The 23,839-nt window shown below is 37.7% G+C and overlaps 5 protein-coding genes across 9 annotated transcripts; 3 read left to right on the forward strand and 2 right to left on the reverse strand.

Annotated features, from left to right (window-relative positions):
* The first annotated feature begins 1,720 nt into the window (after positions 1–1,720).
* On the forward strand, positions 1,721–9,168 carry LOC121805677 (fatty acid amide hydrolase-like). Of its 2 annotated transcripts, XM_042205625.1 has the most exons (20): positions 1,721–2,030; positions 2,115–2,224; positions 2,371–2,431; positions 3,116–3,306; positions 3,385–3,514; positions 3,622–3,699; positions 3,774–3,921; positions 4,874–4,986; positions 5,074–5,149; positions 6,023–6,094; positions 6,610–6,661; positions 7,132–7,212; positions 7,296–7,379; positions 7,459–7,562; positions 7,684–7,776; positions 8,137–8,205; positions 8,458–8,522; positions 8,609–8,670; positions 8,751–8,846; positions 8,970–9,168. In XM_042205625.1, exons 1-20 carry the CDS (start codon positions 1,952–1,954, stop codon positions 9,030–9,032), a joined length of 1,827 nt encoding a protein of 608 aa, XP_042061559.1. In that variant the 5' UTR covers positions 1,721–1,951; the 3' UTR covers positions 9,033–9,168. The 2 variants fall into 2 exon arrangements, with proteins under 2 accessions (XP_042061559.1, XP_042061560.1); XM_042205626.1 differs by lacking the exons at positions 1,721–2,030; positions 2,115–2,224 and having other exon boundaries at positions 2,390–2,515.
* Positions 9,166–13,399, reverse strand: LOC121805678 (phosphoglycerate mutase-like protein 1). Of its 2 annotated transcripts, XR_006051519.1 has the most exons (11): positions 13,196–13,399; positions 12,566–12,627; positions 12,296–12,403; positions 12,148–12,227; positions 11,847–12,009; positions 11,187–11,261; positions 10,737–10,825; positions 9,863–9,982; positions 9,594–9,638; positions 9,321–9,507; positions 9,166–9,241 (listed from the first exon to the last, which is right to left on the reverse strand). XR_006051519.1 is itself a non-coding variant. In XM_042205627.1 (10 exons), the coding sequence occupies exons 2-10, from the start codon at positions 12,623–12,625 to the stop codon at positions 9,402–9,404; spliced, it is 846 nt and encodes a 281-aa protein (XP_042061561.1). In that variant the 5' UTR covers positions 12,626–12,627; positions 13,196–13,398; the 3' UTR covers positions 9,166–9,401. The 2 variants fall into 2 exon arrangements, 1 of the variants encoding a protein (XP_042061561.1); XM_042205627.1 differs by having other exon boundaries at positions 9,166–9,507; positions 13,196–13,398.
* Positions 13,400–13,847: 448 nt separating this feature from the next.
* LOC121801863 (protein trichome birefringence-like 12) lies at positions 13,848–16,691 on the forward strand. Its single transcript, XM_042201304.1, has 3 exons — positions 13,848–14,502; positions 15,702–15,839; positions 15,960–16,691. The coding sequence occupies exons 1-3, from the start codon at positions 13,976–13,978 to the stop codon at positions 16,480–16,482; spliced, it is 1,188 nt and encodes a 395-aa protein (XP_042057238.1). The 5' UTR covers positions 13,848–13,975; the 3' UTR covers positions 16,483–16,691.
* Positions 16,692–17,942: 1,251 nt separating this feature from the next.
* On the forward strand, positions 17,943–19,887 carry LOC121805665 (pentatricopeptide repeat-containing protein At5g16420, mitochondrial-like). Its single transcript, XM_042205612.1, has one exon. It carries the CDS (start codon positions 18,001–18,003, stop codon positions 19,621–19,623), a length of 1,623 nt encoding a protein of 540 aa, XP_042061546.1. The 5' UTR covers positions 17,943–18,000; the 3' UTR covers positions 19,624–19,887.
* A 212-nt stretch (positions 19,888–20,099) lies between these two features.
* LOC121803047 (glutamyl-tRNA reductase 1, chloroplastic-like) lies at positions 20,100–23,349 on the reverse strand. 3 transcript variants are annotated; one of them, XM_042202759.1, is made up of 5 exons: positions 22,960–23,349; positions 22,236–22,477; positions 20,793–21,927; positions 20,578–20,638; positions 20,100–20,297 (listed from the first exon to the last, which is right to left on the reverse strand). In XM_042202759.1, exons 1-4 carry the CDS (start codon positions 23,237–23,239, stop codon positions 20,613–20,615), a joined length of 1,683 nt encoding a protein of 560 aa, XP_042058693.1. In that variant the 5' UTR covers positions 23,240–23,349; the 3' UTR covers positions 20,100–20,297; positions 20,578–20,612. The 3 variants fall into 3 exon arrangements, with proteins under 3 accessions (XP_042058693.1, XP_042058692.1, XP_042058694.1); XM_042202758.1 differs by lacking the exon at positions 20,100–20,297 and having other exon boundaries at positions 20,420–20,638; XM_042202760.1 differs by lacking the exon at positions 20,100–20,297 and having other exon boundaries at positions 20,420–21,927; positions 22,960–23,345.
* Between the last annotated feature and the right edge of the window lie 490 nt (positions 23,350–23,839).

Raw genomic sequence — 23,839 nt, forward strand, 5'->3', positions numbered from 1 at the left:
AATAGCAGTGACGGCCCATCAGCCCAAAGCCCAAGGAAGAGTATCAGTTCGGCATTACCAAAGAGTTCGGCCCCAGCCTACAGCTCGGTAAAAGCCGACCAATCAAGCTCTACTCTCAGATCGGCAAAAGCTGCTCGGCAATAGTTCAGCAGTTCGGTCTCAGTATTCGACCGAACTGGGAGATAGTGGACTCATGCAGAACCTCCACGACCTCCACTACACGATCTATTTAGTGGTGTCAACTCATGCAGGATCTCATGCAGGATAGCGGACCAAACAAAGAGATAGTGGACCCATGCAGGATCTCATGACCTCCACGACATCCACTACCTAGTTAGTGGTGATGCAAGCCATGACCTAGTTAGTGGTGATGCAAGCCACGATCTTAGTTCAATGTATAAATAGAACTTAGATCAGATAGACCAGGAAAAAAGCTCTCTAGACATCAAATATCAGATAGCAAGTCTGTATTTGTAAGCTGTAAACCAGATCAAGCAATACAATCTTGCCCTCCTTTCTTCCTGTGGACGTAGATTTACCTCAGTAAATCGAACCACGTAATTCCTTGTGTCGTGATCTATATTTTTTTACACGCATTTATTACTATCAAAAATTCGCCCAACCATCAATAAGAGGCTGAATTAATTTAGTGGTATACGTCTAGTTACATTTGACATGAGGCTGAATTAATTTAGTGGTATACGTCTAGTTACATTTGACAAGAGGCTGAATTAATTTAGTGATTAGAATTGTTATAGAAATGATGAAATCATTATTTAATTCTCTTGTTCATTTATTGTTTTTTTAGTTTAATACTCTTTCATAAAAAAAGTGTCATTGGTAAATAATACGAATTTTAATGAAAAATTAGTAAAGTAAGAGAGAAGGAGAAAAACGAGGTAAAATAAGAGAGATAAAGAGAACAAACGGATACAATATAAGACGTGTAAACTTTCTATTTTTCAAAAAGAGACTTTTTGTGAACATCCAAAAATGATAAAATACAACTATTTTTCGTGGACGCATGGAACATTTGTTTCCAATTTATCAATACCGAATCGTTTATATTTAATAGTCTAGATAGTCCGAGATTTTCATATTGCATTAATTAGGATTACATCACTAATCTGTACATATATGATACTCTTATTTGTCGTATCTATACTATACTCCCTTCGTCCCTCAAAATTGACAAAGTTGTACTATATGACACCGATTTAAATGTGTAATTGGTAAAGTAAGAAAGAGATGAAAAAAAGTAAAAGAAATAAGGAAAATGTAGTCGAAATAGTGTTAGTGGATTATATGATCTATGTCATTAGTAGTTTAAAACTTTCCTTATTTAGACTTTGTCTAATTTTGGAGGACAGTCTATAATTAAAAAAAAACTAGTATATTTTTTTACGACGGGGAGAGTAATATTCGCTCCGTGCGACAAAATTGCAAGCTAATAAAAGGGAGTAATACTATACAATCTACCATACAAAATTCTAAAATTATCTCTCATACAAATTTATTTATTCTTAATTTATGCACTTTTGGCTGATTACACAAAAAAAATCTTAATAACTTACAATCTTTTAATTTATTTTATACAATTAATCAATCTAAATAGAAAGCTGAATAATTTAATAATATCGTATATTCCCAATATTTTATCCATCAAAATAAAGGGTCGTAATTATTGGAGTAAAACCAATAGGCTCATAGTGTAGAGAACCAATAGAGCTGACTGACTACATGATTATGCTACGCCATCCCATCCCATCCCCTCTATTAATTTCGGACCCACTTTCAACCAACCTTCAGCTGCCTGCCGGCGCATTATACCTCTCCTCTGTCCACGCTTTTGACTGCTTCACAACAAGAGTTACTCAATGTGAGTGCTGCTCGATGATCGGTCATACTCCTACTCTTTTAGTATTTTGCTGTTCTTTTTTTGGGTGAGAAGATGGGGAAGAAGAAAGTGATGCTGCCGGCCGATGAAGTTGATTTGGCTACGGTTAAGTACCAGTACGAAACAATTGAAGGTCTTCTGATTACTACTCTTGGTTTGGTATGGATGAATTCAATTTTTTTTGTTTCGGGTTTTGATTCAAATTTCACTACTGCAGCGCCGCATTTGACTGGAATTGGACTCAAGTTGTTCGTCAAAGTGCTCGAAGCGCCGTTGATTGGCTCTTTGATAATTTCGCAATTGAAGAAGAAGAATAAAATGATTGAGGTTAGCACTACTGTTTTTTTCTTATAAGTAATCGTTCATCTGACGGTTCTGAATTTTGAATTGGGAAAGTAGAATCGAGGTTTTGTTCGAGTTTATATGATGCATTTCTCAGAAAGCTTAATTAAGTTGATGTTTGTGATTTATAGATGCTGAGGAATACCGTGATACCCGAGGCTCCAATGTTCAAACCTGAATTCCCTCCTCGAGGTTTATTTTCATGACCCTGCTCCTGCTTACCACTCCTATATGTAATAGAAATGATCTTTCATGGATTCTGACTCTGAATGTCAGGTACTTGATCATTTGACATTTCCAGGTTTGAACAATTAAGCTGAGCATGTGTGTTGAGAGAAATTTAGACTATCTCTGTTTTCCCTTGCTTTATAGTGTAGTTCTAGGCAAACCCTGATCACAATGATGTAGCCACTTCCAACTGTTTGCTATGTAACCAATAAACTCTACTATTATTCAATTTTAGACATTAAGTGATTATTGTGTGAAAGGTGATTATGACCTTAAACAGATACAACATGACATTAGTTTCAATATTCACACGATGCAGTAGAGAGAAAGGAAAAAGAGTTGAAGAAAACAAGTTTTTTCATTAGAATTAAGTTGGCTTCCTAATGAACTACTTTTACTATCTGGATCTCTACTCGTGGAAGAGGAAACCACGACAATCTATTGGCTTATTTTAGAATTTGTCTAGTTCGCAAATGAAGTTGCATATTTGGTCAGATGGAGTAAAGCAGGGAACAGAAGCATGAACCCGACGGTGTTACGTGTTAGCTTCAATGATACTACTATCCTTACTACAATCTGTGCTTTTTGGCTAAAATTATTATTACCATTTCCATCTATCTGACAGACTGCTATTATATTCTAATGCAGAACCAGAAACAGGAGTTGTTCCTTTAGACGAGGACCAAAGGCCAGAGGAAAGAGTTGAATTAGCTCTAAAGAGTCTTCCAAATTATGAGCCTGCCAAGAGTTTGAGCACTGATCCTTCTTCACCTTTTCGCTATTGGAAGATTAGAGACTTTGCATATGCATACAGATCCAAAATTACCACCCCATCTATTGTAAGCTAATATAAAGTAGCAGCTCTACCAGTTTTCACTTTTAAAAATGAAACCACTGGTAAAAATTTTTGTTTTAAGGTTGCGGAGCGGTTTATTGCAGCAATGGACCATTTTAACAATATGAAACCTCCTACTCCCTTGTTGATTTCTTTTGACCCTGAACTTGTACGAAAGCAGGCTGCAGCTTCCACCAGAAGGTTTGAGGAAGGTACAGAATTTTTTGCGCTTTTAATGTATCTGTTTCCTTAATTATACAATTCTGCATGCCCCATTATGATGTTCACACAAGATCTCTTATATGAGCATGTTGTTCAGGCTGCCCAGTATCAATCCTTGATGGGATTTTTATGGCAATTAAGGATGATATTGATTGCTTTCCGCATCCATCAAAAGGTAATTAGTTGAATTACGAGCTGAATCATCCTTGTCATCTATCAAAATATTTGTGACTGCTTCATGACAAACAGGTGGAACAACCTTCTTCCATGAGGTTCGTCCTGTTGAAGAGGATGCAGCATCTGTTGGAAGATTACGTAGCTGTGGTGCGATCTTAGTCGGAAAGGCAAATATGCATGAATTGGGTCTGGGAACAACAGGAAATAATCCAAATCATGGGTATGCTTGTTTTCTGTCTTTTTTTTTTGTAAATTCAACTAACAATTTGCAAAAAAAATAATAAAAAAAGCGAAGTTCAGCTGAAGTCTACTGAGTTGTCATTAGGCTAGTAATTCCTAAATTTGATAGGAATAGTAAATATATATTTATATGAAGCTAAGCTATGTGATGGGAACTTCTAGCATACCACTGTTTCCTTACTTCATCAACATACTGCATTATCTTGATCCATGTACAGATCTCACGGATGATTCTTTTGATTTTAACATTTACAACCAGATTTTGGGCATGTCTATGCTTTAGAAATCATGAAATGTAGGGAATTGAAGCATGTCTTGATGGACTGTTCTAGATAATAAGATGTTCTTTCAAGCACTTCTTCTCTGTATCTTAAAATCTAGGATTATTCAAAGAAACTCAGTTGAACAAAATTGCATGCTAGACATGCTTTTATCAGTGAAGAAAATTGTTTGAGGCATCCATTTGTGTATATTTTCATATTCCCTTATAGAACTTCTTAAGTTTCTTATGAATAAAGACATGATAACTGGAATATTGAATGATAAATTGACATGCTATGCCAGAGCTGCTATAATAAACTGTTGTAGCAAAGTGAGATTTGGATTCGGGAATCTCTTTCTTGTGACTTATATTCAGAGTGATTTTAGTTTCACTTCATAGGGGAATAGCTCATTGTTATGTTTATGCCTTTGCAAGTGAAGACATGCCAACTTGCAATGAAATTGTTGCAACATTTTCGTAGGGAAATGTATACTCTACCAGCTTGGAGAACTGCTAGCATTGAACTTTCTGTTGTTTAAAAGGGAAATCAAAGAAAGATACTAGCATAGATGATTTTTTATTGTTATGCTTCCTTGCTTCTTCTATCACCGCAGGCCACTGACCATCAATATGTAGACGTTAATCCAAAATTGACTCTTCTCACATGCAGAACAGCAAGAAATCCCCATGATCCTGCAAGATACACTGGTGGGTCATCTTCAGGGCCAGCTGCAATTGTTGCTTCTGGGTTATGTTCAGCAGCATTAGGAACAGACGGGGGAGGTTGTGAATTACATAACAGTCCTTTCTTGTAAACCAAGCTTGGTCATTATATTGCTTCAATAGTAATATACTTAATTCATAATACAGGTTCAGTCCGTATTCCATCCTCCCTGTGTGGTGTAGTAGGACTGAAATCAACATATGGAAGGACTGATATGAGTGGGTAAGAGCGTGAATTTCTTGTGCTCTTTTACCACTTTTTGTTAAAAGAATCATCTTCCAACTGCCACTTTTAAAATTTGTACTGCCATTTGAACAAATAGAATATGATTGTATTTCAAGATCTAAAGTAGATGCCGTTCTTCATCTTTTATTACCTTCTTGTTACTGTTAAGGGTAACCAGGGGGATAGAATAGCTGAACTTGGGACTGTCTTTAACATCTATGTCAAATAATGACTCTTACAAATAGTAAATAAGCTCAGAGGTCTTGTAAATAAGCATGTGCATTGTAGGTTACAGGAACAATCTAATTACAGTAAACATTAAGGTTAGCATTCCCTTAAGCTAGTGTACTAGAGTTACAATTTAATGTAGCAGCTAAAGAAGCAAATGATATTTGGATATTACCCACAAAAAATAATCTACAGGGGGAGCTAAATCCTCTGATTGCCATGTATTAGGGAATATGAAAATGTTGAAACTTATTCATTATCTTGGACTTGATCTCTCACTCATATGCTAAATACACTATCATATTGTATCCAATTCCAGAATACATGATCAATAACTTAATTAATTAATTTCAAAGATGAACACGTCCATGTCACTTCTTATATTTATTGCATCAACCATCTTAACCCAATGTACATTACCTTTCATAAGGTAAGATACTTGCAAAACTGTGTTGTGTAGCGAAACAGTTAAGTACTTTTATAATAAAAATAAGAAGAATGAATGAAAAAGATAGTTTTAAATTACTCTATCAGCTGTTGTATACTTTATATTTCAGTAAAGTTCTCCATAAAATAGTTTAGGGGAAAGCTTCTTTGCATTGCGGGGATTATACACTATGGTTCTGTCTGTATTTCTTGCAGCTCAATATGTGACTCTGGAACGGTAGAGATTATTGGACCCATCACCTCAAATGTTGAAGATGCAATATTAGTGTGAGTTATGATGCTTGAGATATCAGATACTACATTATTTTACCATGTACAACATGTTTATTTATTACTTGAACCATTTGAGAAAGTTCTAGTATAAACTCATTTATTATTACTAGCAGTTGTATATTACTTTGGTTAATTAGTACTAGCAGTTGTATATTACTTTGGTTAATTAGTACTAGCAGTTGTATATTACTTTGGTTAATTAGTACTAGCAGTTGTATATTACTTTGGTAACATCTACATGTTTTTAACCAAAGTATACTTGTATTTTCTTGTTTTATATGAAAACTACATGTAGCACTTGTCATTCTACCATAACTGTCACCATATATGAATCCTGCATCACAAATTCAGAATCTTACATTTATGTTTCTTAATGTGAAATATTCTGTTCTTCCCATCTTTTTTCCTTGGAAGTATCAAATTTACTGATGATGGCATTTGAATTGGTGTTTTAGCATTTGTATTTCTTGGTAGAAGATTCATCAGTTTACCTACCGATCTTGCTTCAGGTATGCAGCAATTCTGGGATCTTCAACTGCTGAAAGGATTGCTTTAAAACCTGTAATCTCCTAACCTATGATTACTTCTTGAGTTTCAAGGCCCACTTAAACTTCTAGCTCTGGTAGGGGTTCTATGTGCTACTAATACTCCTTCGATCCACCAAGGGTGTGCAACATTTAGGATAACACAGGTTATAAAAGCATGTTAGGTAGATATTTGGTTAGTGGAAAATGTGTCCCATGATCCCATCAGAGGCAAAGAGTGGGTTAGGATGGTGGGCCGTAGGCAGTTGTTTTTGTAAATAAGGAGTACTGTGAGGGTAAATTATAAGGAGAGGAATTAAAAAAAAGTTGCATACACTGTGTGGATGCCTAGTAAGGCACATTTGGTGGATGGATTATGGAATGAGTATAATTTATTACACAATATCACGACTGATATGTAATCTCAAGTTCATTACAGTGGGAACTAATCTCCTGGAATTCGAAGACCGAACGTAAGATAGTAAATTGGATTTCTTCTCTTTGCAGTCTCTTCCTTGTTTGCCTGATTTAACTTCAAATGAATTATCCCACGGCTCTGGATCATTAACATTGGGGAAGTATACAGAGGTGACCACTTTCCTCTTACATCAAGGATAGTTTTCTCTCTCCACTCTTGAATATCAGTTAATCATATGACATCTGGTCTGCAGTGGTTTAATGATGTATTCTCCACTGAGATCTCTGATAAGTGTGAGGATGTTCTCAATCGTTTAGTAGAGAATCATGGATGCAAGGTAAATTTCATGCTTTCTTAAGATTATGAATTAAGTTTCCTTGCTTTAAGTTCCTTAGTCCTTACTGTTGATGAAAAAGATGGTGGAGATATTTATCCCTGAGCTTCTCGAGATGCGCACTGCTCACATTGTTTCAATTGGTTCTGAATCTGCATGTGGACTGAATCCTGATTATGAAGATGGGTTTGTTCACTTACCTTTGTTTTCATGTACACAGGCTGGAATCGAGTTCTCACTTTACATTATGGTTCTATATTGTGTATATCTATTGACTTGATAATTTTATGAATCTTCACTTACTCAGTAAAAAGGCAAAGTTCACACTTGACACACGGACAAACTTAGCACTTTTCCAGTCATTTTCGGCATCAGATTATGTTGCTGCTCAATGTCTGAGGTAAGTCATTTAATTTATTTATATTTATAATCAGGATTATACTCGGGGGAAAAATGATAATTGAGATTCAAGTTTTTGCTCTGAACTAGTGAAGTACAAACTAATTTCTTTAATATTTTTTACAAGTTTTATGATCCTTTCCTCTTTTTTTGATGCTATTTGTGGTGATGACTACCTAGCCAGTAACTCTTTTTTTTTTATATCATTATAATGCTTCCAAATTTGATAGATATAGTGTGTGTTATGTTATCAGTGTACAAAATTATATCCATGAAATCTGTCATGCATCCTCCTACTATAATTGTACTATCATTTTAAACTTGTGCTTGAAATTTTATGTCTTGTGTTGTGCTATTGTAGGAGAAGGCTCATGTACTACCATATGGAAGCCTTCAAAGAGGTAGATGTCATTGTAACTCCGACTACAGGGTATGATGATTAACTTGCTATGCTTATTTTGGCATTAATGATATTCTCGTGCTTCTGACGCCTATACTTGATTTCCATTTACTTCGAGTGAAACTTAATGGTCCACTAAGAGTAATCAGATAATACCTGTCTATTAAATCTAAAGCTAATCCACTGCTGTGCTACAAAGCTAAGATGGCTATGTGGCATCTACTCGTGACAAGATTATCATCTGACCAATTTCTTTATACAAATATATTGACCTCTGTTCAGGATGACTGCACCTGTTATTCCTCCAGCTGCACTTAGTTTGGGAGAGACAAATATGCAAGTTACTGGTTAGTTGTTTTACTTTTAAATCTTTATTAGCTTGGAGTTATAATTATATTGTCCAGAAATGAATCTATCTATTGTTCTATTGCAGGAAATCTCATGCGCTTTGTTGTAACGGCAAATCTTCTTGGGTTTCCGGCAATATCCGTCCCGGTGAGTAACCTGAATATTCTCATATTTTATCCATATGCAATGGCTGACTGATTGTTATATGTTCTTTTGTGATATTGGAGATTGGATATGACAAACAAGGACTTCCCATCGGCTTACAAATTATTGGTCGCCCATGGTGTGAAGCTACAATTTTACGTCTCGCTGTTGCTATTGAGGTTCTCAACGTTTCTTATCATATTCTCAATAATCACACAACATATACAAAATCAAATTAAAAGAAATCCACCTTGCCTTTCATATAACAAACAACAATTCTAACAGAGAGATCATATTTTCAGGAACTTTGCTGCTCACCCAAGAAAAAACCGCAGCAATATTACGACATATTGAATGGGGAGTAAAAACAATTACCCTTATCAATTATGATGATATTATCGAAATCTGACATTGATTTGTTGTTTCTACACTACTTCTGTCCTGTTTGATTGAGGAAGTATGTCAAATTTGCATGAATATAAACACAAGGCTTATCAATTATTCAACCACATCGTGGGCAAATAATAGATGTGAATTGTGATGGTGAAGAAACTCAGTCATGTCGTACATGGCACTGAATATTCAAAGAAAATAATTAGACAAGGCACCTTATTTCTGATGAGCACGAAATGATTCTATGAATGTCCACTTACTGAAGCATCGTGTGCTTAATTAGTCTCGACTGCCTCATCCATCAGCTAAGACATTCTCAATCAATGCAGCAGCGACTTTAGTCACTCCTCTTGCTTCTTGCTATCAGCAGCGACATCACTAGGCGAATCCAGTCCGGATGGAATCTTTCCGGGAAAGTTGGTTGATGAACAATGCGACCCAACCATGCTAACAAATATATACCAATTATTTCAATTTAACTGAATCTGGATAATATTCATAATCAAAGCCTTGTGTTGAGTTATGGGACTTACCCTCTGTCAAGGATAACCATCGAACGAAGCTCGCAGTTGGCAAAACTACATACCATTGGAACATTGAGAGATTCAGCCCAAATACAATCAGTTATCATAAAGCGTATACTTGGAAGGCAGAAAGATTAACATAAAAGCAATTGAAGCCTGCTCATTTTCTACAATATAGTGAGAACAGTCTGATGTGATTGGACAAAATACATAAACAAGATCAAGTAATTTTTTATACTAAGGCCGGGTAGGGATTCTAACGATGCAGTTTCACTTACTGGCGAGAGATTTCTTTCTTCACAAGAGGGTGAAAGCCGTTACCAAACGCTGCCAGTGTGTGGAACAAGAACCCATTGTGTGTAACTATTGCTATCTCCTCCTCTTTCCGTGTGAACAACCTGTGTAAATAAATATATACAAGAAGAATGCAATAAATGTCGCTGAAAGTACATATATGGTCAAGTGTTTTTTATTCTCGAGACCTATCACTAAGGTTGCAAATATACATAATATCGAAAGTACACCCTAAAACATGGACAAACAAGTCGGGAGCAAAGGGAAACACAGCATATATGCATGATGAAGATTAGAAAGCCAGAGTGAAGGCACCAGATAGTGGCAAAGGGTCCCTACACACTGCATGCATGTTGATGCGTGAGTATCGGTGGATGTTAGTACTGACTGAAGATAACGTGGCTATATGCCTATATCAATATACAACTTCATGCAGCAAGAAGCAAGTCTCGGATGCAGCAGGCCTATGGACCGGTAGCTACCTACTCTGACAAGATGACATATTTCTTTATTACCAGTTGGATAGAACAAGGGATGCAAACATACTTCAATACTCCCATACTCGCAAAGAACTTAATGAAACTTGGACTTACATATAAAAGCAACTTTCACAACTATCTTTGAGATTCCCTTATTCCTTTCCATCTAATATCCCACTCTAGTGCCCCACTTTCTGAGCAGTTTGGATTTGGTTAATCATCAACCGAGGATCAAGAAATTTATAATGATGTTAAAACAGATGTACTACTATATTCAATTAACAGAGAAGAAAGGTTTGGAACTTAATAAGGCGGCCCACGGAGATTATTTACCCTTGATAAATGTTAGATGATAAGAGTTTAGTATAGAACTAGTCACCAGTTCATGAAGTTCATTCCTCTAGCTGCAACCTCACCGTTGGTCTCTCTGACATCAGCCTTCCATAATACATCATCATCACTCTCTATCTGAATGAAATTCAAGATAGCTATTAGGATATTTTCTCAAGCCTAAATCATTAAAGTATGGGTATGCATCTCAGGCATGTTCTCATTCACCAATAAAATATACTACGCCCTCCATCCCACATTACTTGAGTCATTTTTGTGCACTAGTTTTGGAAACATAATAGTAATAAATAGTTAAAGTGGAGAGATAGTAAAGTAAGAGAGAGAATGATGTAAAGAGTCTTCTCATTCATATTCTCTCTTACTGTACTCTCTCCCCACTTTAACTATTTATTGTATTTTTTCTAAAACGAGTGCAAAAAATAAGTGACTCAAGTATCGTGGGACAGAGGGAGTACATCCTTAAGGTTAAACGACTTACCAGTGAAAAATCAACCGCTGGAAAAAGGGACTGATATTCACTAATGCTTCTCCTCTTATCACAAGGATGAACACCCTGCAACCAGAATTGTGTGGGGAAGTTGGTGTGCCTTAGATCATGTCCACTTTTTCTTATGCACATTTGAGGTTTATGATAGTTGAAAATTACAACAATTTCATCATTATTTCAAATGTATACAACTTTGGAAAGTAAATTTCAAAATTGAAAAGGTACACTAATTAGAGTTAAATGGAAAAAGGTTTTCTAATTTAGGTAAAAAATTACCACACTTCCCAGAAAACATGGATTAAATTAGCTTTGAATGACCATTAAGCACCTTGGAAGTTATAGCAAATGGACCGAGATTAACTAGGAGCATCAGCTGATCTTATACATTCATGTTAGCAGATGTTAATGGCTTTTTTACAGATTATAACGTAGCAGCAGCTGATCATAACAAATTGATCATTTTGGTTTTCTGGTTACATCAACATGTAAGGATATATGCAATCCAGGGCTTTCTGGTTTCATCGGCATGTAAGGAAATTTTCTCTTAGATTCACAAGCAATTGTATCAAATTTTGTGTACTCTAGGACCCTTACCAAGGACATCAGATACAAAATCAGCATGAAGCAAACATGTTGTATCAGTGAACGTACCAGATGTTCTCGACAGATTTCAACTGCAACAATAGGTGGGCAATCAAGACTTGAAATAGCAGTCCGATCACTATTTCCAGCATTTCTCACCATTAGTGGTAAATTATCCATCTTGTCGGAATAGGCCTCACCACCAAATACCCCAACAGCTGTTTGGATGGTCCTATGAATTAAAAAAGATAGGTGTTCCCCCATTATAATAAGCTGACGACATAATAGCAGGACAACAGCCAGCATCTAGGAAACAGTTTGTAGATTATCATTTCAGATGGTTGGAGATTGTTAGCACCAAAGGTACTACCTTAATAAAGGAGACGTAATGACCAAATCAATGCTCTTTATGAGGCCACTTGAATGGACATGCTTACGTAGGTTGTCAACCTGATAGAAGAGCTAAAGGTCAGCCACTACGCAAATATAAGTGACTGAGCCGCTGGCTGCTTTCCCACCTGTTGCCAACCCAACTGAGTTAGGTGAGCATCAAAATATTCTGGAGACATATAAGCTTTGTAGTTCTTATCTCCTTCTACATTGTGGATTCCCTGAGCATGCCTCACCTGAACGTATGGTTTAATGAGACCACAAAGCCTTTGAAATTGGCAAAATCGAAATATAGAATAGGTTGTTATGTGCCCTTCAAACCACAGATGCAGCATATTCAAATATTCTGTGGATGCAGTTAGAAACTTTTTAAGTACTATCAAAGAAGAATTACCAACCAGGTGGATGGTTTTGCTGCGGTGCAGTGGAAATAAACTCGGGCAAACGCCATTATCCATTACTGAAAAGAACAAGCAAAGAAACACCTTACTATATAAACACATAATTAGGAAAAGAGCACATGCAGTTACATTGAAGTGTACATTATCTCAGGTGCTATTCACTTAAAGTACAGAATTAGAATATGCTCCACGAATTCGGATATAAGACAAAGCAATGGTATCTCTCAAACGTCCTATATGCAATAAAACTGTGATAGCAAGGATGATGCCATGACCATCTTTATCAGTTTAGTTATCAGGATACACTCTCCCTATTTGATCTTTGCAGTAGAAAACATGGACACAAATCAAACTATCTAAGATTTCGACTATCCAACATGTAAAAAGTTATCTACTAAAACTGCTTCAAAAAATCTACATAGACACACGAACCCAGCAACTGCAAGTCAACTAAGCACAACATAACGAAGAAAGGAGAAAGCCGAAAAGCAACTGATATTTGAGTGAAATTGAAAACCCCACGAGAGAGAACAATCAGCTACACTAGTGAGACAAAGATACATCATCAAAAGTCAAACTTGAACAAGATTTTGGCGTCCCATTACAAAAAATGTTTGGTAAACTCACTGAGTAGTGAAAAGGGAGCAGCGCAGGTGTTGTGAAGCTCCTCCTTGGATGCGTGAAGATGGAGAAAATGAGAGTGGGAATCTGGAATTAAGGGAAGAAGAAAGAGTTGTGGAATTCAAAAAGTAGTGGTGGTTATGGTGGCGTACATGAGATCTGTGCAAGATTAATGAATGATGGGAATGGGATTAGGCATTTTGTATTGTTTTGGAGGAAGAAATTATTAATTATTTGATGAATAATCATATCTCTTTCAACTCAACTAATCCCATTTTATTGCTATTTTTATCACTTTTGACCCTTTTCTAGTTAACACTACAATCATTTCATTGTGTTTTCTTCCAACTATTATGTTTCACTCAAATTCTAATGCATGTTTTAGTGTGGTAATAAACGAAGCCTGATTTTTATTGTTCTATGTCATGTATATTATGAGATTTGAATTTGAGACTTTTGAATTCAGCAATAGCCACTCTATTTTTATATGGGGTAAATGTAAGGTGTTTATTTGGCAAATCTATATAAAATAATAAAAATACATAAGAGAAAAATCCAATTGAAGATTTGAAGTAGTACTAATTTAATGGATTTTTATTGATGTTAATAAATTAATACAAATTTCTCCATATAAAACCAAGCTGAAAAATATCCAGATTTAAAATATCTCCAGCGCAAACTGAATTTGATCGGCAGATCCTGTTAGTCATGTGTAAAATCTCAAAATTCACACTTGATTTTAAAGAATTAAGTGTTGCAAAGGGATGAGAGGATACATGAGTGTTAATGGCATCTAAAGTAACCCCAAAACTCATCACCTGCTTAATCCTCCCTTCCTGCTTCCTCATCCTCTTCTACTCCTCATTCCTCCCTTTCATCCCACAGTCCCCCTCTTCCAAAACCCCTATTTTACCCTCTGCAGCATGCAATCTCTTCGAGGGGCGGTGGGTTCTCGATCCCACTCGCAAACCAATGTACGATTCCACCTGCCCCTTCCACAGAAATGCGTGGAATTGCATCAAGAATCAGAGGGATAACATGGCCCGGATCAATTCCTGGAAATGGATGCCCCGTGGCTGCGATCTGGACCGGGTCGACCCGGCCGGGTTCTTGGATTTGATGAGGAATAAGAATATTGGGTTTGTTGGGGACTCTTTGAACGAGAACTTCTTGGTGTCGTTTCTGTGTGTGCTGAGGGTGGGTGATCCTGGTGCTAAGAAATGGAAGAGAAAGGGTGCTTGGAGAGGGGCTTATTTCCCCAAATTCAATGTGACTGTGACCTATCATCGAGCTGTTTTGCTGGCCAGATATGAGTATGCATTCGTCCTTTGAGATACTTTAGTAATTCTATGTTTTATGGATGCTCATTAGTATAACCAAGACTTGGCTTTTGGTAATTGTGATGTAATTATTATGCATTGTTGGATTTGATGATGATTAGTATATGGATTTTGCATATGGTTTTCTATGTAGTAATTCATCAGTTAAGCTTGCATAATGTATTAATTGAGCTGCTCAGTATATGGAAACAAGTTTGTATTTGATTGTTATTCGTTTGGAACTCAATGCAGCTGCTGAGGTTGCTTACTGTTTTTGGTCAAATCTATGATCACATCTAATGACTTTATGATATGATGATGTAGGTTGGGTGTTTATGTAGATTTATGAGACTTGAATGAATGTATGTTGTTCTCACAGACCTTAACTTTTCCAAGATCTGATGATGTATGCACGAGTAAGTTGGATTTGAAATAAAACTTTAGGTGTTACTAAATGAACAGTAGAATTGTTTATAAGTCTAAGTAGGAAGTGAAAGGGTATTTCTCATCTAGATCAAATAGGTAAAATCACTTATTGGAACGCAATGATTAGAAAGAAAGAAGTCACTAGAGCAAATATCTTTCCTTTAGTATTTCATATTCGAACATAAGAGAAATTATAAATCTACTTATTGGCTTTTTAGTTGAAAAAGCTAGATAATATCTTAGTCTCTATTTTATGTAAGATGACTTATTTTATAAAGTGCATTTATATATGAACCAAAACTTTTGTATGTTCACGCATTAGTGTTCACTATTGTATCGGAGAAATAATTGGTGTATATATAAAAAAATCTATGTTAGCTTTGTGAAGCCTTATTCGAGTTCCTGGCACATGCACAAACATTAGACTGTCTGAAATTAGAGAGAAAGAAACTGTATAAAAGTAGCTACCATTTTCCTTCAATGGATTGATATCACATTAATATACTTTTAATTTGAACATCGTATTGGCTACATGTTTGTCCTTTTTTTTGATCAAATTGGTTGCAGCTCTTTGCCTCTTTCATATAATCCAGGATCTCACCTCATTCTACCCCAGCAGTGTGTATGACCGTGTCAGACAATACCTGGCTGAATTTGATCCTCTTACATGTGATTCTTTTAGTGCTGGATATATATTACTATGATATGTACCACGGGTTTCTTTTGTTGGATTTACTTCCTCACTAGCTAATTACTGATTTAACAAGGTGGCAGACTAAACAGCCTGGGCTTTCTGGTCAAGATGGAGTTAAAGGAATATATCGAGTAGATGTTGATATCCCGGCAAATGACTGGGCTAACATTTCTGATTTCTACAATGTTCTGGTCTTCAACACTGGTCACTGGTGATTCTCTAATCTTTTCTTATTCACACCTTTCCTCTGGTTGGGGAAGATTTTTGTTTAGGTGCTGTTATGTGGTCTCATTTTGTATCTTGATGTGATAATAAGTTGTCTTGTGCTTAGGTGGGGTCCCGATAAATTCCCAAAAGAGACTCCACTCGTATTCTTCAGAAATGGGCAGCCAATACATCCTTCTCTGGAACTGATGGATGGGCTGAAAGTTGTTGTCAAGAACATGGTAGCTCATATTGAGAAAGCATTCCCCAAGAAGGTGCTCAAGTTCTGGCGGCTGCAGTCACCACGGCATTTTCATGGCGGCGATTGGAATCAGAACGGAAGTTGCTTGTTCAATGAGCCTCTAAAAGAATCTGAGCTTGATTTATGGTTTGATCCGGCTAACAACGGAACAAACAGAGAAGCTAGAAGAGTGAATGAAGTGATTAGGGATATGTTGAAGGGGACGAGCATCAGACCCCTGGACTTGAGTCGTTTGAGCGAGTGGAGAGCCGATGCTCACCCGGCAGTGTGGTTGGGGAAGAAGGATGCAGTGGCCGTGTGGGGACAGGACTGCATGCATTGGTGCCTGCCTGGTGTTCCTGATACTTGGCTTGATATCTTAGCACAACTCATTACCTACAACGTTTGATGCAAGATTTCAAAGTTGGTTTTCACCTATTAATTTCATTATTGTAAAACCACTCAGTTAAAATGCAACCACCATTTTTACGTGCTCTATGTATCTTTGGTCTTTTTGATGTTTTGCTAAGTGTCCTTCCTATCTTCGTAGCATAGATTAAATAAGATCTCTGTATACTATCTCTGTCCATTATTAACATAACTTTTTCTTTTTGTCCACCCATGATTAATCGACACATTTACTTTTTACTACAACATTTGGTAACGAATCTCACGTCTCACTAACTTATCACACTCAATTTTATATAAACTACTAATACTCCCTCACACTGTTCTTTTGTCCATGAAAAGTAGTTTCAGCTTTCCATTTCGGGATATTATCATGTTTTTCACAATATAAATACAAATTTATTGCTTAGTATAGCATATATTGACTTTTGTAACATCCCAAAAAATTTAATAACTAGAAAGAAAATGATGAATTTATAACCTTTACTCATGAAATTTCTACCATCAAGCACTTAGAGATCCGCAACGCATCTCGTGGGCGTCTCGGAGAGACGAGACGGCCGCGAGACAGCGTTGCAGCCTTCTGTCCCGGTCCCGTCTCGCCGAGCGTCTCGTCCTGGGGGAACTGCTGGCGCGCCAGCTCGCCACGCGCCAGCGCCACGTGGCGCGCGCTGGCGCTAGGCGTGACGCCCACTCGCCGGCCCGCGAGTGGGCGTCGTCACGCTGACGCGATAAATCATTTTTTAAAAAATTCGATTTTAATAAAAAAAAATTATAACGGTAATGTTACCGTTTTTTACCGTTCAACGATATTTTTTTATTTTTATTTTTTTCCTTTTTTACTCTATAAATACTCATCTTTCATCCCCATTATACACACAAACACACATCTATTCTTCTCAAATCATCTCTCTTTCCTCTCCAATTTTCATCTCACCTCTCCAATTTTCATATCAAAATGTCCGGCGACAGAAACGAGGGCGGCTCCGGCGGATATGACTTGAACACGTTTGGCGACTGGGGGGCATGTACAATGTCTTGGGTGCTGCCGGTTCCGGTTCGTCGACGCCGGCGGCGTACCAACCACCCTATTTTGATGTAGATGCATACTCTCTTCCCTCCGCCCTGAGGTATGGACAATCTCAGGGATTATCCCAAATTAGGGAGGATTTTCCGGATGAACCCAATCCGGAAGGAGGACGCGGCGGTGGAAGCTCTAGGGGTCGTGCATTCGACTCCGTGGAGGAAGAGGAGGAGGCGGCCGAGAAGGAGGAGGATATCGAAAAATAACTTAATATCCATCATGTTAAGTTATTGGATTTTCCGATAACTTAACATGATGGATATTAAGCTCCAGGGGTCGAGCATTCCGATAACTATTTCTAAATAACTTATGTTATTCTCTACTACTTCTACTTCTACTTCTACTTCTACTATTTCATATTTATGCAGGTAGTAAACAAATTAAGATCATATACTCCGTACAAACCAATTTTCTCTTTGTCAGGTAATATCCATCATGTTAAGTTATCGGAAAATCCACCCTCTCCGCCGCGTCACCGCCGCAACCCTCCCATTCTCCTCCAATGACAACCACCACATCTCCACCATTAACTCTAAATCCGAACTGCTCGACTTATACACTGTTACACCCCCAATCAAACCCTGGCCACGAAAACTCACCCACAAACGCCTCTGCTCCATCATCACCCAACAGCAAAATCTCGATCTCGCCCTTCAAATCTTCCACTACGCCGGAAATTACCACCCGAATTTCCATCACACTTACGAAACCTACCACTCTATTATCCACAAGCTCTCCCGCTTGCGCACTTTCGAGCCCATACCCTCCCTCTTAAATCAGTTACGCTGTTCACATATCAAATGCGGAGAAAATGTATTCATCACGCTAATTAGGTATTACGGTCTTGCCAGCAGACCGAAAGAGGCAATCAAAATGTTCCTTCAAATTAATGATTTTGGAGTGCAAAGGTCAGTTCGTTCGTTAAATACTTTGTTAAATGTTTTGGTTCAGAATAAGAAGTACGATTCTGTGTACCTTATGTTCAAAAATTGCCAGAAGAGGTTCAACATTATGCCCAATGTGTTCACTTGCAATATATTATTAAAAGCCCTGTGTAAAAAGGATGATGTTGAGGGTGCACTCAAGGTGCTTGATGAAATGCCTGGAATGGGAATGGTGCCTAATGTGGTGAGTTACACTACTATTATGTCTGGATACGTGGATCGTGGTGATATGTCGGGAGCAAAGAGAATGTTCGATGAGCTCTTGGATCGTGGCTGGTTGCCTGATGCAACCACATACACGGTTCTGATGGATGGGTTTTGTAAATTGGGGCACTTTGTTGATGCAACGAAGGTGATGGATGAGATGATAGAGAATAGGGTTGAGCCGAATGATGTTACATATGGTGTCATGATTGAGGCGCTGTGCAAAGTGAAGAAGTCAGGGGAAGCAGTCAATATGATTGGTGATATGCTTGACAGTAACTATGTCCCCAGCTCAGCTTTATGTTGTAAGGTTATAGATGTCTTGTGCAGGGAAGGGAAGGTCGATGAAGCTTGCAGCTTGTGGAAGCTATTATTGGTGAAGAACTGTACCCCAGATAACGTGATACTGAGCACACTCGTGCATTGGCTCTGCAAGGAAGGGAAGGTTTGGGAAGCAAGGAAGTTGTTTGATGAGTTTGAAAAGGGTTCTATACCTAGTGTTTTAACGTATAACACGCTCATTGCAGGCATGTGTGATAAAGGGGAGTTGTGTGAGGCTGGGAGGTTGTGGGATAACATGGTAGAAAAGGGTTGTCCTCCCAATGCTTTCACTTTTAACTTACTTATTAAAGGGTTCTGCAAAAAGGGTTATGCAAAGGAAGGGATCAAGATATTTGAGGAGATGTTGGGTAAAAGGTGTTCTCCAAATGAATCCACTTACTCTATCTTAATTGAAGGGCTCTGCAGCTCTGGTTGTGAAGATGATATACTGAATGTTCTTGGTGCTGCTGTCTCTAGTAAAGTGGAGGTCAAGTCTGATTCTTGGAGCATTCTAGTTAAAAAGTTTGTTCCTGATTGTGGAAACATAAACGTCACTTTGGAAAGAATTTTATTGGAGAATGTGGATTAAGGTTTCCGTGCCAATTGACTTTGGATGAATGCGTGGAGGTCAGTGCTCTGGTTATGCATGTAATGTTTAGTGTGTAATGATATGAATAGCTTTGTGTTGTCTGGACTTTCTTTTGATCGGGAGATATCTGAGGCCAAAGCTTACATTAGCTAATATCTGCCAGGGTACGCAACCTCCACATTTTCCTTTGTATTTCACTTATGCACCTGTTTCGTACCCTGGCAGATATTTGGAGGCAATAAAGGCAATTTCCTTTGTGTTCTATTCTACTGAATGAATTGGTGACTTTATAGCCATTTTTAATTCAACACAAACTTAACATCTTTCATATGAATTAAATTAACTTTTAGTAAATTGAGATTAATAATCTTTTATAGCATTTATATTTACATATTATAATCTCCAATGTAATAAATCGAAGCAGTCAAACAAATAAAATGATGAATCATCTTTCTTATAGTTTAGACAATTTTCACGGTACATTCAACTTTAAAATACCCATTGACCGTCACTTAGGAACTTATCGTATTTGGTCAACATAGCTTTTATAAGCTTAAATTCTAGTGCAAACTCATGATTTACTAGAAATAAGCTTGAAATCCGATAATAGAAACCCGCGATGCTTCTTCCCACAATCCGGCGGCTGAGTACATCTTCTAGAAATGCCCGCGACCCTCCAACATCGGTAAAAAGAATTTAGATGCTTTTATTATTAATTTGCTCCAAATATAATATTAATAATAAAAATAAGATATTTATTCAATTTCTAGTAACTTGCGTTCTTGGATCTCCAACATGAAAGAAAAGCATCTCTTCATTTAAAATTTATTATATGTCAATTAATACACGGATATTACAATTTTACAAGAATATGCTTTGTGAAAAAAATGCGAAGTTAAATTCCCAGAAAAAATATGCTAAACAAGGAAACGCTTACAAGTATTGCATACTGACCTCTCTTATGTTTTTTTCATAATGTAAGGCAGATGTCAATGGCTTGCTTGTATCCTTGTCACTGCAGAATAAAAACCAGCTTTTAAGTCATCCCCGCCTATGTAAAAGAGTTGTGACGCCTCCAAATAAAGATAAACTCAATGCCGATGGGAGAAGCTCCCCTCCCCTCCCAAAAATCAAATGAACATATGGTTGCATACAGAGATATCAAGAACCTGCTTGTTTGTTCTGTTGTTTCACTTTCGCCCGTACTTTCTGCTCCAGGACGGATATCTCCGTGTCCAGACTGAATATTCTGTTAAGCGCGTGCATGTTTTCCAGGATTTCATTCAGCCCACGGTTATCTGTGCCATCACATCGCAAGTGTTGCATGGGACCATGAAGAAGCTTGTTCACAATCCCCATACTCAGATCATATATAGCTTTCTTTTCACTCTTCGGTAGATCATCACGCATCTTTGAAAAGCACTTTTCCAGCTCAGCAGCCCTAATTCTCTCTGCATATGCCCTAAGCTTCTTGATGGTTGGGACAGTCTCAAGGGAGTCCTTCCATGCTTCGAATTCTTCCACTTCTGCTTCAATGATCGCCTGAGCTTCCATTGCCTTCATCAATCTGTCTTCCTTGTTGGCAGCCACTACTTCCTCCAAGTCATCCACATTGTAAACTTGAACACTCTCAATATCTGATACACATGATCCCACATTCCTAGGAACAGAAATATCGACAAATAACCTCTTGCCTCCTACTTCTGAAGCCACAGGGGGGAGTGTCTGAACTTGATCTTTCGAGAATAGAAGTGTTTCCAAAGCCGTACATGTGAAAATGACATCTGCTTCACCAGCGCAATTCAATAATTGTGAGAAAGGCCTATATTCAATCTCAACATCCTTGAGCTCCTCTCGTATGGAATTTAGTCTGTCCTCTGTTCTGTTAACGACTACCATCCTCCTGCATCCCTTCGCAGCTAGGTGTCTTATCACAAGCTTTCCCATCTTTCCAGCTCCAACGACCAACATTTTCGCTGAATCATGAGCAGACTCTGGAAGTTTCATCATAGCAAGCTCCACTGCAGCTGAACTAACTGATACTGACCCAGTAGAGATACTGGTTTCTGTTCTAACACGTTTTCCCACAGTGATTGCATGCTTAAAGAGCCCGCTAATTTTACGGTCAAATCCAGGGACCCCTTGTCCTGTTTTAACAACCTGTTTAACCTGTGAAAGAATTTGACCTTCACCTAAAACAAGGGAATCGAGCCCTGAAGATACTTCAAAAAGATGTTGTGTGGCATCTTTGTTGAAAAGCAAATCTCTGTGCTGACACAGCTCTGAAACTGGCACTGAACTTATCTGCAAAACGAGACAGCAATGTCAAGCACTATCCATTCAAAATTACGCTCACAAAACTATCCCAGTTATTTCAAGAATAAAGCCATTCAGAAAAAGATAACATTGAGGAGAAGTAAGGAGATTTCAGGCAGAGGAATCAGGATCTAATCATTCTTTCTGTTAAGGAAAATCAGGTCATCAGCCATCAAAAGAAGATCGGAAAGACAAATTGCAAGCCATGCGAAAAACATACTGTATGATAAACTTTCAAGTCAGCCAATAAACTATTCAAAATCCATATAAATAAGAAATCTGCAAACTGTCATTACCTTAGACATCCATTCAGTCACTTCCTTTATTCCACGATGCTGGGACAGAGCCACAACATATATCTCCAGCCTGTTGCACGTGCTAAGGACAGCAGCTTCCTCTATATGATTTAGAGCGCATAGTTCACCAATTGCTTGCGGCCATTGTGCTTCGGGGACAGAAAGCTTCTCGCGTACCTCAATGGGTGCTGTACGGTAGTTAAAACCCACAACCAAAATACTGCTGGTTTCTTTCGTATAACCTGAATAGAAAAATGTACAAGTCTTTGTTAGAGCTTTATCTCTTCATGATCCAACTCAAGAAGCATCAAACAAACATCAAAATTTCCATAGAAACCATACATATTAACTAACTACCTTAATTTTCTTTCCTCCAATATATTGTGTGATGTAAAATAGAGTAATTGATTAAGCACATAAAAACTCTCCATTATCTCAGTGCAAAGTCTCTAAAAATCCATAAAAGTCCACCATCAAGGTCAAATAGGAGAAAAATCTACCATCGTGTGCCTTGCACAACCCTAAATTACACATCAGCTCTTAATCATTTACCAGCACCAAAATCCTTGTCTCCAAATCTCCAAAAGTAACAGCAATTAATCCAAAACCAGGAAGAGAATCCACCACGTTACTCATCCAAACACAGTATCACAACACATTGACAATAAAAGTAAAAATCCTGAAAAAATATATAATTAATAAAATGAAGAAGGATGAAACTTACGATCAGCAGCGGAAGACTTGAGAAGCTCCAACGCGGAAAGGCTGGTCGATTTGGAGGGGATCTCCGAGTCGGAAGCAAGGTGGCATCGCGGACATAATGTAAAGGACCGCGTGTCAGGAGCGGAAATCCTATCGTTGAAAAGAGGTGGTGTCCGTGGAGGAAAAGAAAGCATGGAAGAAGTGGAGAGATTGGTGCAATGATGAATTTTGAATCTAGTATCGGAATTAAGATTAGAGTGGGCAGAAGAGATGGAAATCGAGAAGGCGCTCGCCGCCGCCATTGGTGCCGGTGAAGGGAGGGAGGGAGGGACGACTTGGGGCAGCTGAGTTTTATTGAAGGGAATGAGGGGATTTGGTGTAACGAAATTCAACTGATCAAATAGGATGGAAGTTTGGTGCATCCACCACAATTGACCACGCAATGCCAATGCCTATTAAATTTTCTTTCTCCCTTTGACATAAATGTCATAATATTAAAATAATGTGATGGCATTATTCAAGTTTAATTTAGATCGGTTTAGCTTTAATAAAAATATTAGAAACTGATGTATCATGTTAGATCGGTGGAAATTTTTATAAAATTAATCATCGCGATTAGGAGAGAGCTAATTGTGTCTCTCTAGTCTTGCAAAAGATTGTGATTTGTGTGCAATAAGTTGATTTTATTTTTATTAATAGCACACGCCGCCGCGTTGGACTGTGCTTGGTAGTATTTTTCTCGCTTTATATATACGTGCACGTTTTATTAGTTTGCAAAATATGATTAATTCAAAGTCAAATTTGGATTTAACACTGATGCAATGGTCATGACCACTACCCTTGTGTGCGCACGAACCATGATGGAGGCAGCACCAAGGATTTTATGGCCGTGTAAAAAAAGC

Source organism: Salvia splendens, chromosome 5, assembly GCF_004379255.2.
Source record: "Salvia splendens isolate huo1 chromosome 5, SspV2, whole genome shotgun sequence".
NCBI lineage: Eukaryota > Viridiplantae > Streptophyta > Magnoliopsida > Lamiales > Lamiaceae > Salvia > Salvia splendens.

Coding starts and splice junctions, on each gene's coding strand:
- LOC121805677 (XM_042205625.1), top strand. CDS start 1,952: ATGGGGAAGAAGAAAGTGATGCTGCCGGCCGATGAAGTTGATTTGGCT. Junction 2,225..2,370: donor AGAAGAATAAAATGATTGAG/GTTAGCACTACT, acceptor TGTGATTTATAG/ATGCTGAGGAATACCGTGAT. Junction 8,847..8,969: donor GTCTCGCTGTTGCTATTGAG/GTTCTCAACGTT, acceptor TCATATTTTCAG/GAACTTTGCTGCTCACCCAA.
- LOC121805678 (XM_042205627.1), bottom strand. CDS start 12,625: ATGGATAATGGCGTTTGCCCGAGTTTATTTCCACTGCACCGCAGCAAA. Junction 9,983..10,736: donor GGAATGAACTTCATGAACTG/GTGACTAGTTCT, acceptor TTATTTACACAG/GTTGTTCACACGGAAAGAGG. Junction 9,639..9,862: donor AAGAAAGAAATCTCTCGCCA/GTAAGTGAAACT, acceptor AATGGTATGTAG/TTTTGCCAACTGCGAGCTTC.
- LOC121801863 (XM_042201304.1), top strand. CDS start 13,976: ATGGCATCTAAAGTAACCCCAAAACTCATCACCTGCTTAATCCTCCCT. Junction 14,503..15,701: donor GTTTTGCTGGCCAGATATGA/GTATGCATTCGT, acceptor TGATTTAACAAG/GTGGCAGACTAAACAGCCTG. Junction 15,840..15,959: donor GTCTTCAACACTGGTCACTG/GTGATTCTCTAA, acceptor TCTTGTGCTTAG/GTGGGGTCCCGATAAATTCC.
- LOC121805665 (XM_042205612.1), top strand. CDS start 18,001: ATGTTAAGTTATCGGAAAATCCACCCTCTCCGCCGCGTCACCGCCGCA.
- LOC121803047 (XM_042202759.1), bottom strand. CDS start 23,239: ATGGCGGCGGCGAGCGCCTTCTCGATTTCCATCTCTTCTGCCCACTCT. Junction 22,478..22,959: donor CAAGTCTTCCGCTGCTGATC/GTAAGTTTCATC, acceptor TTTTCTATTCAG/GTTATACGAAAGAAACCAGC. Junction 21,928..22,235: donor TGACTGAATGGATGTCTAAG/GTAATGACAGTT, acceptor CTCGTTTTGCAG/ATAAGTTCAGTGCCAGTTTC.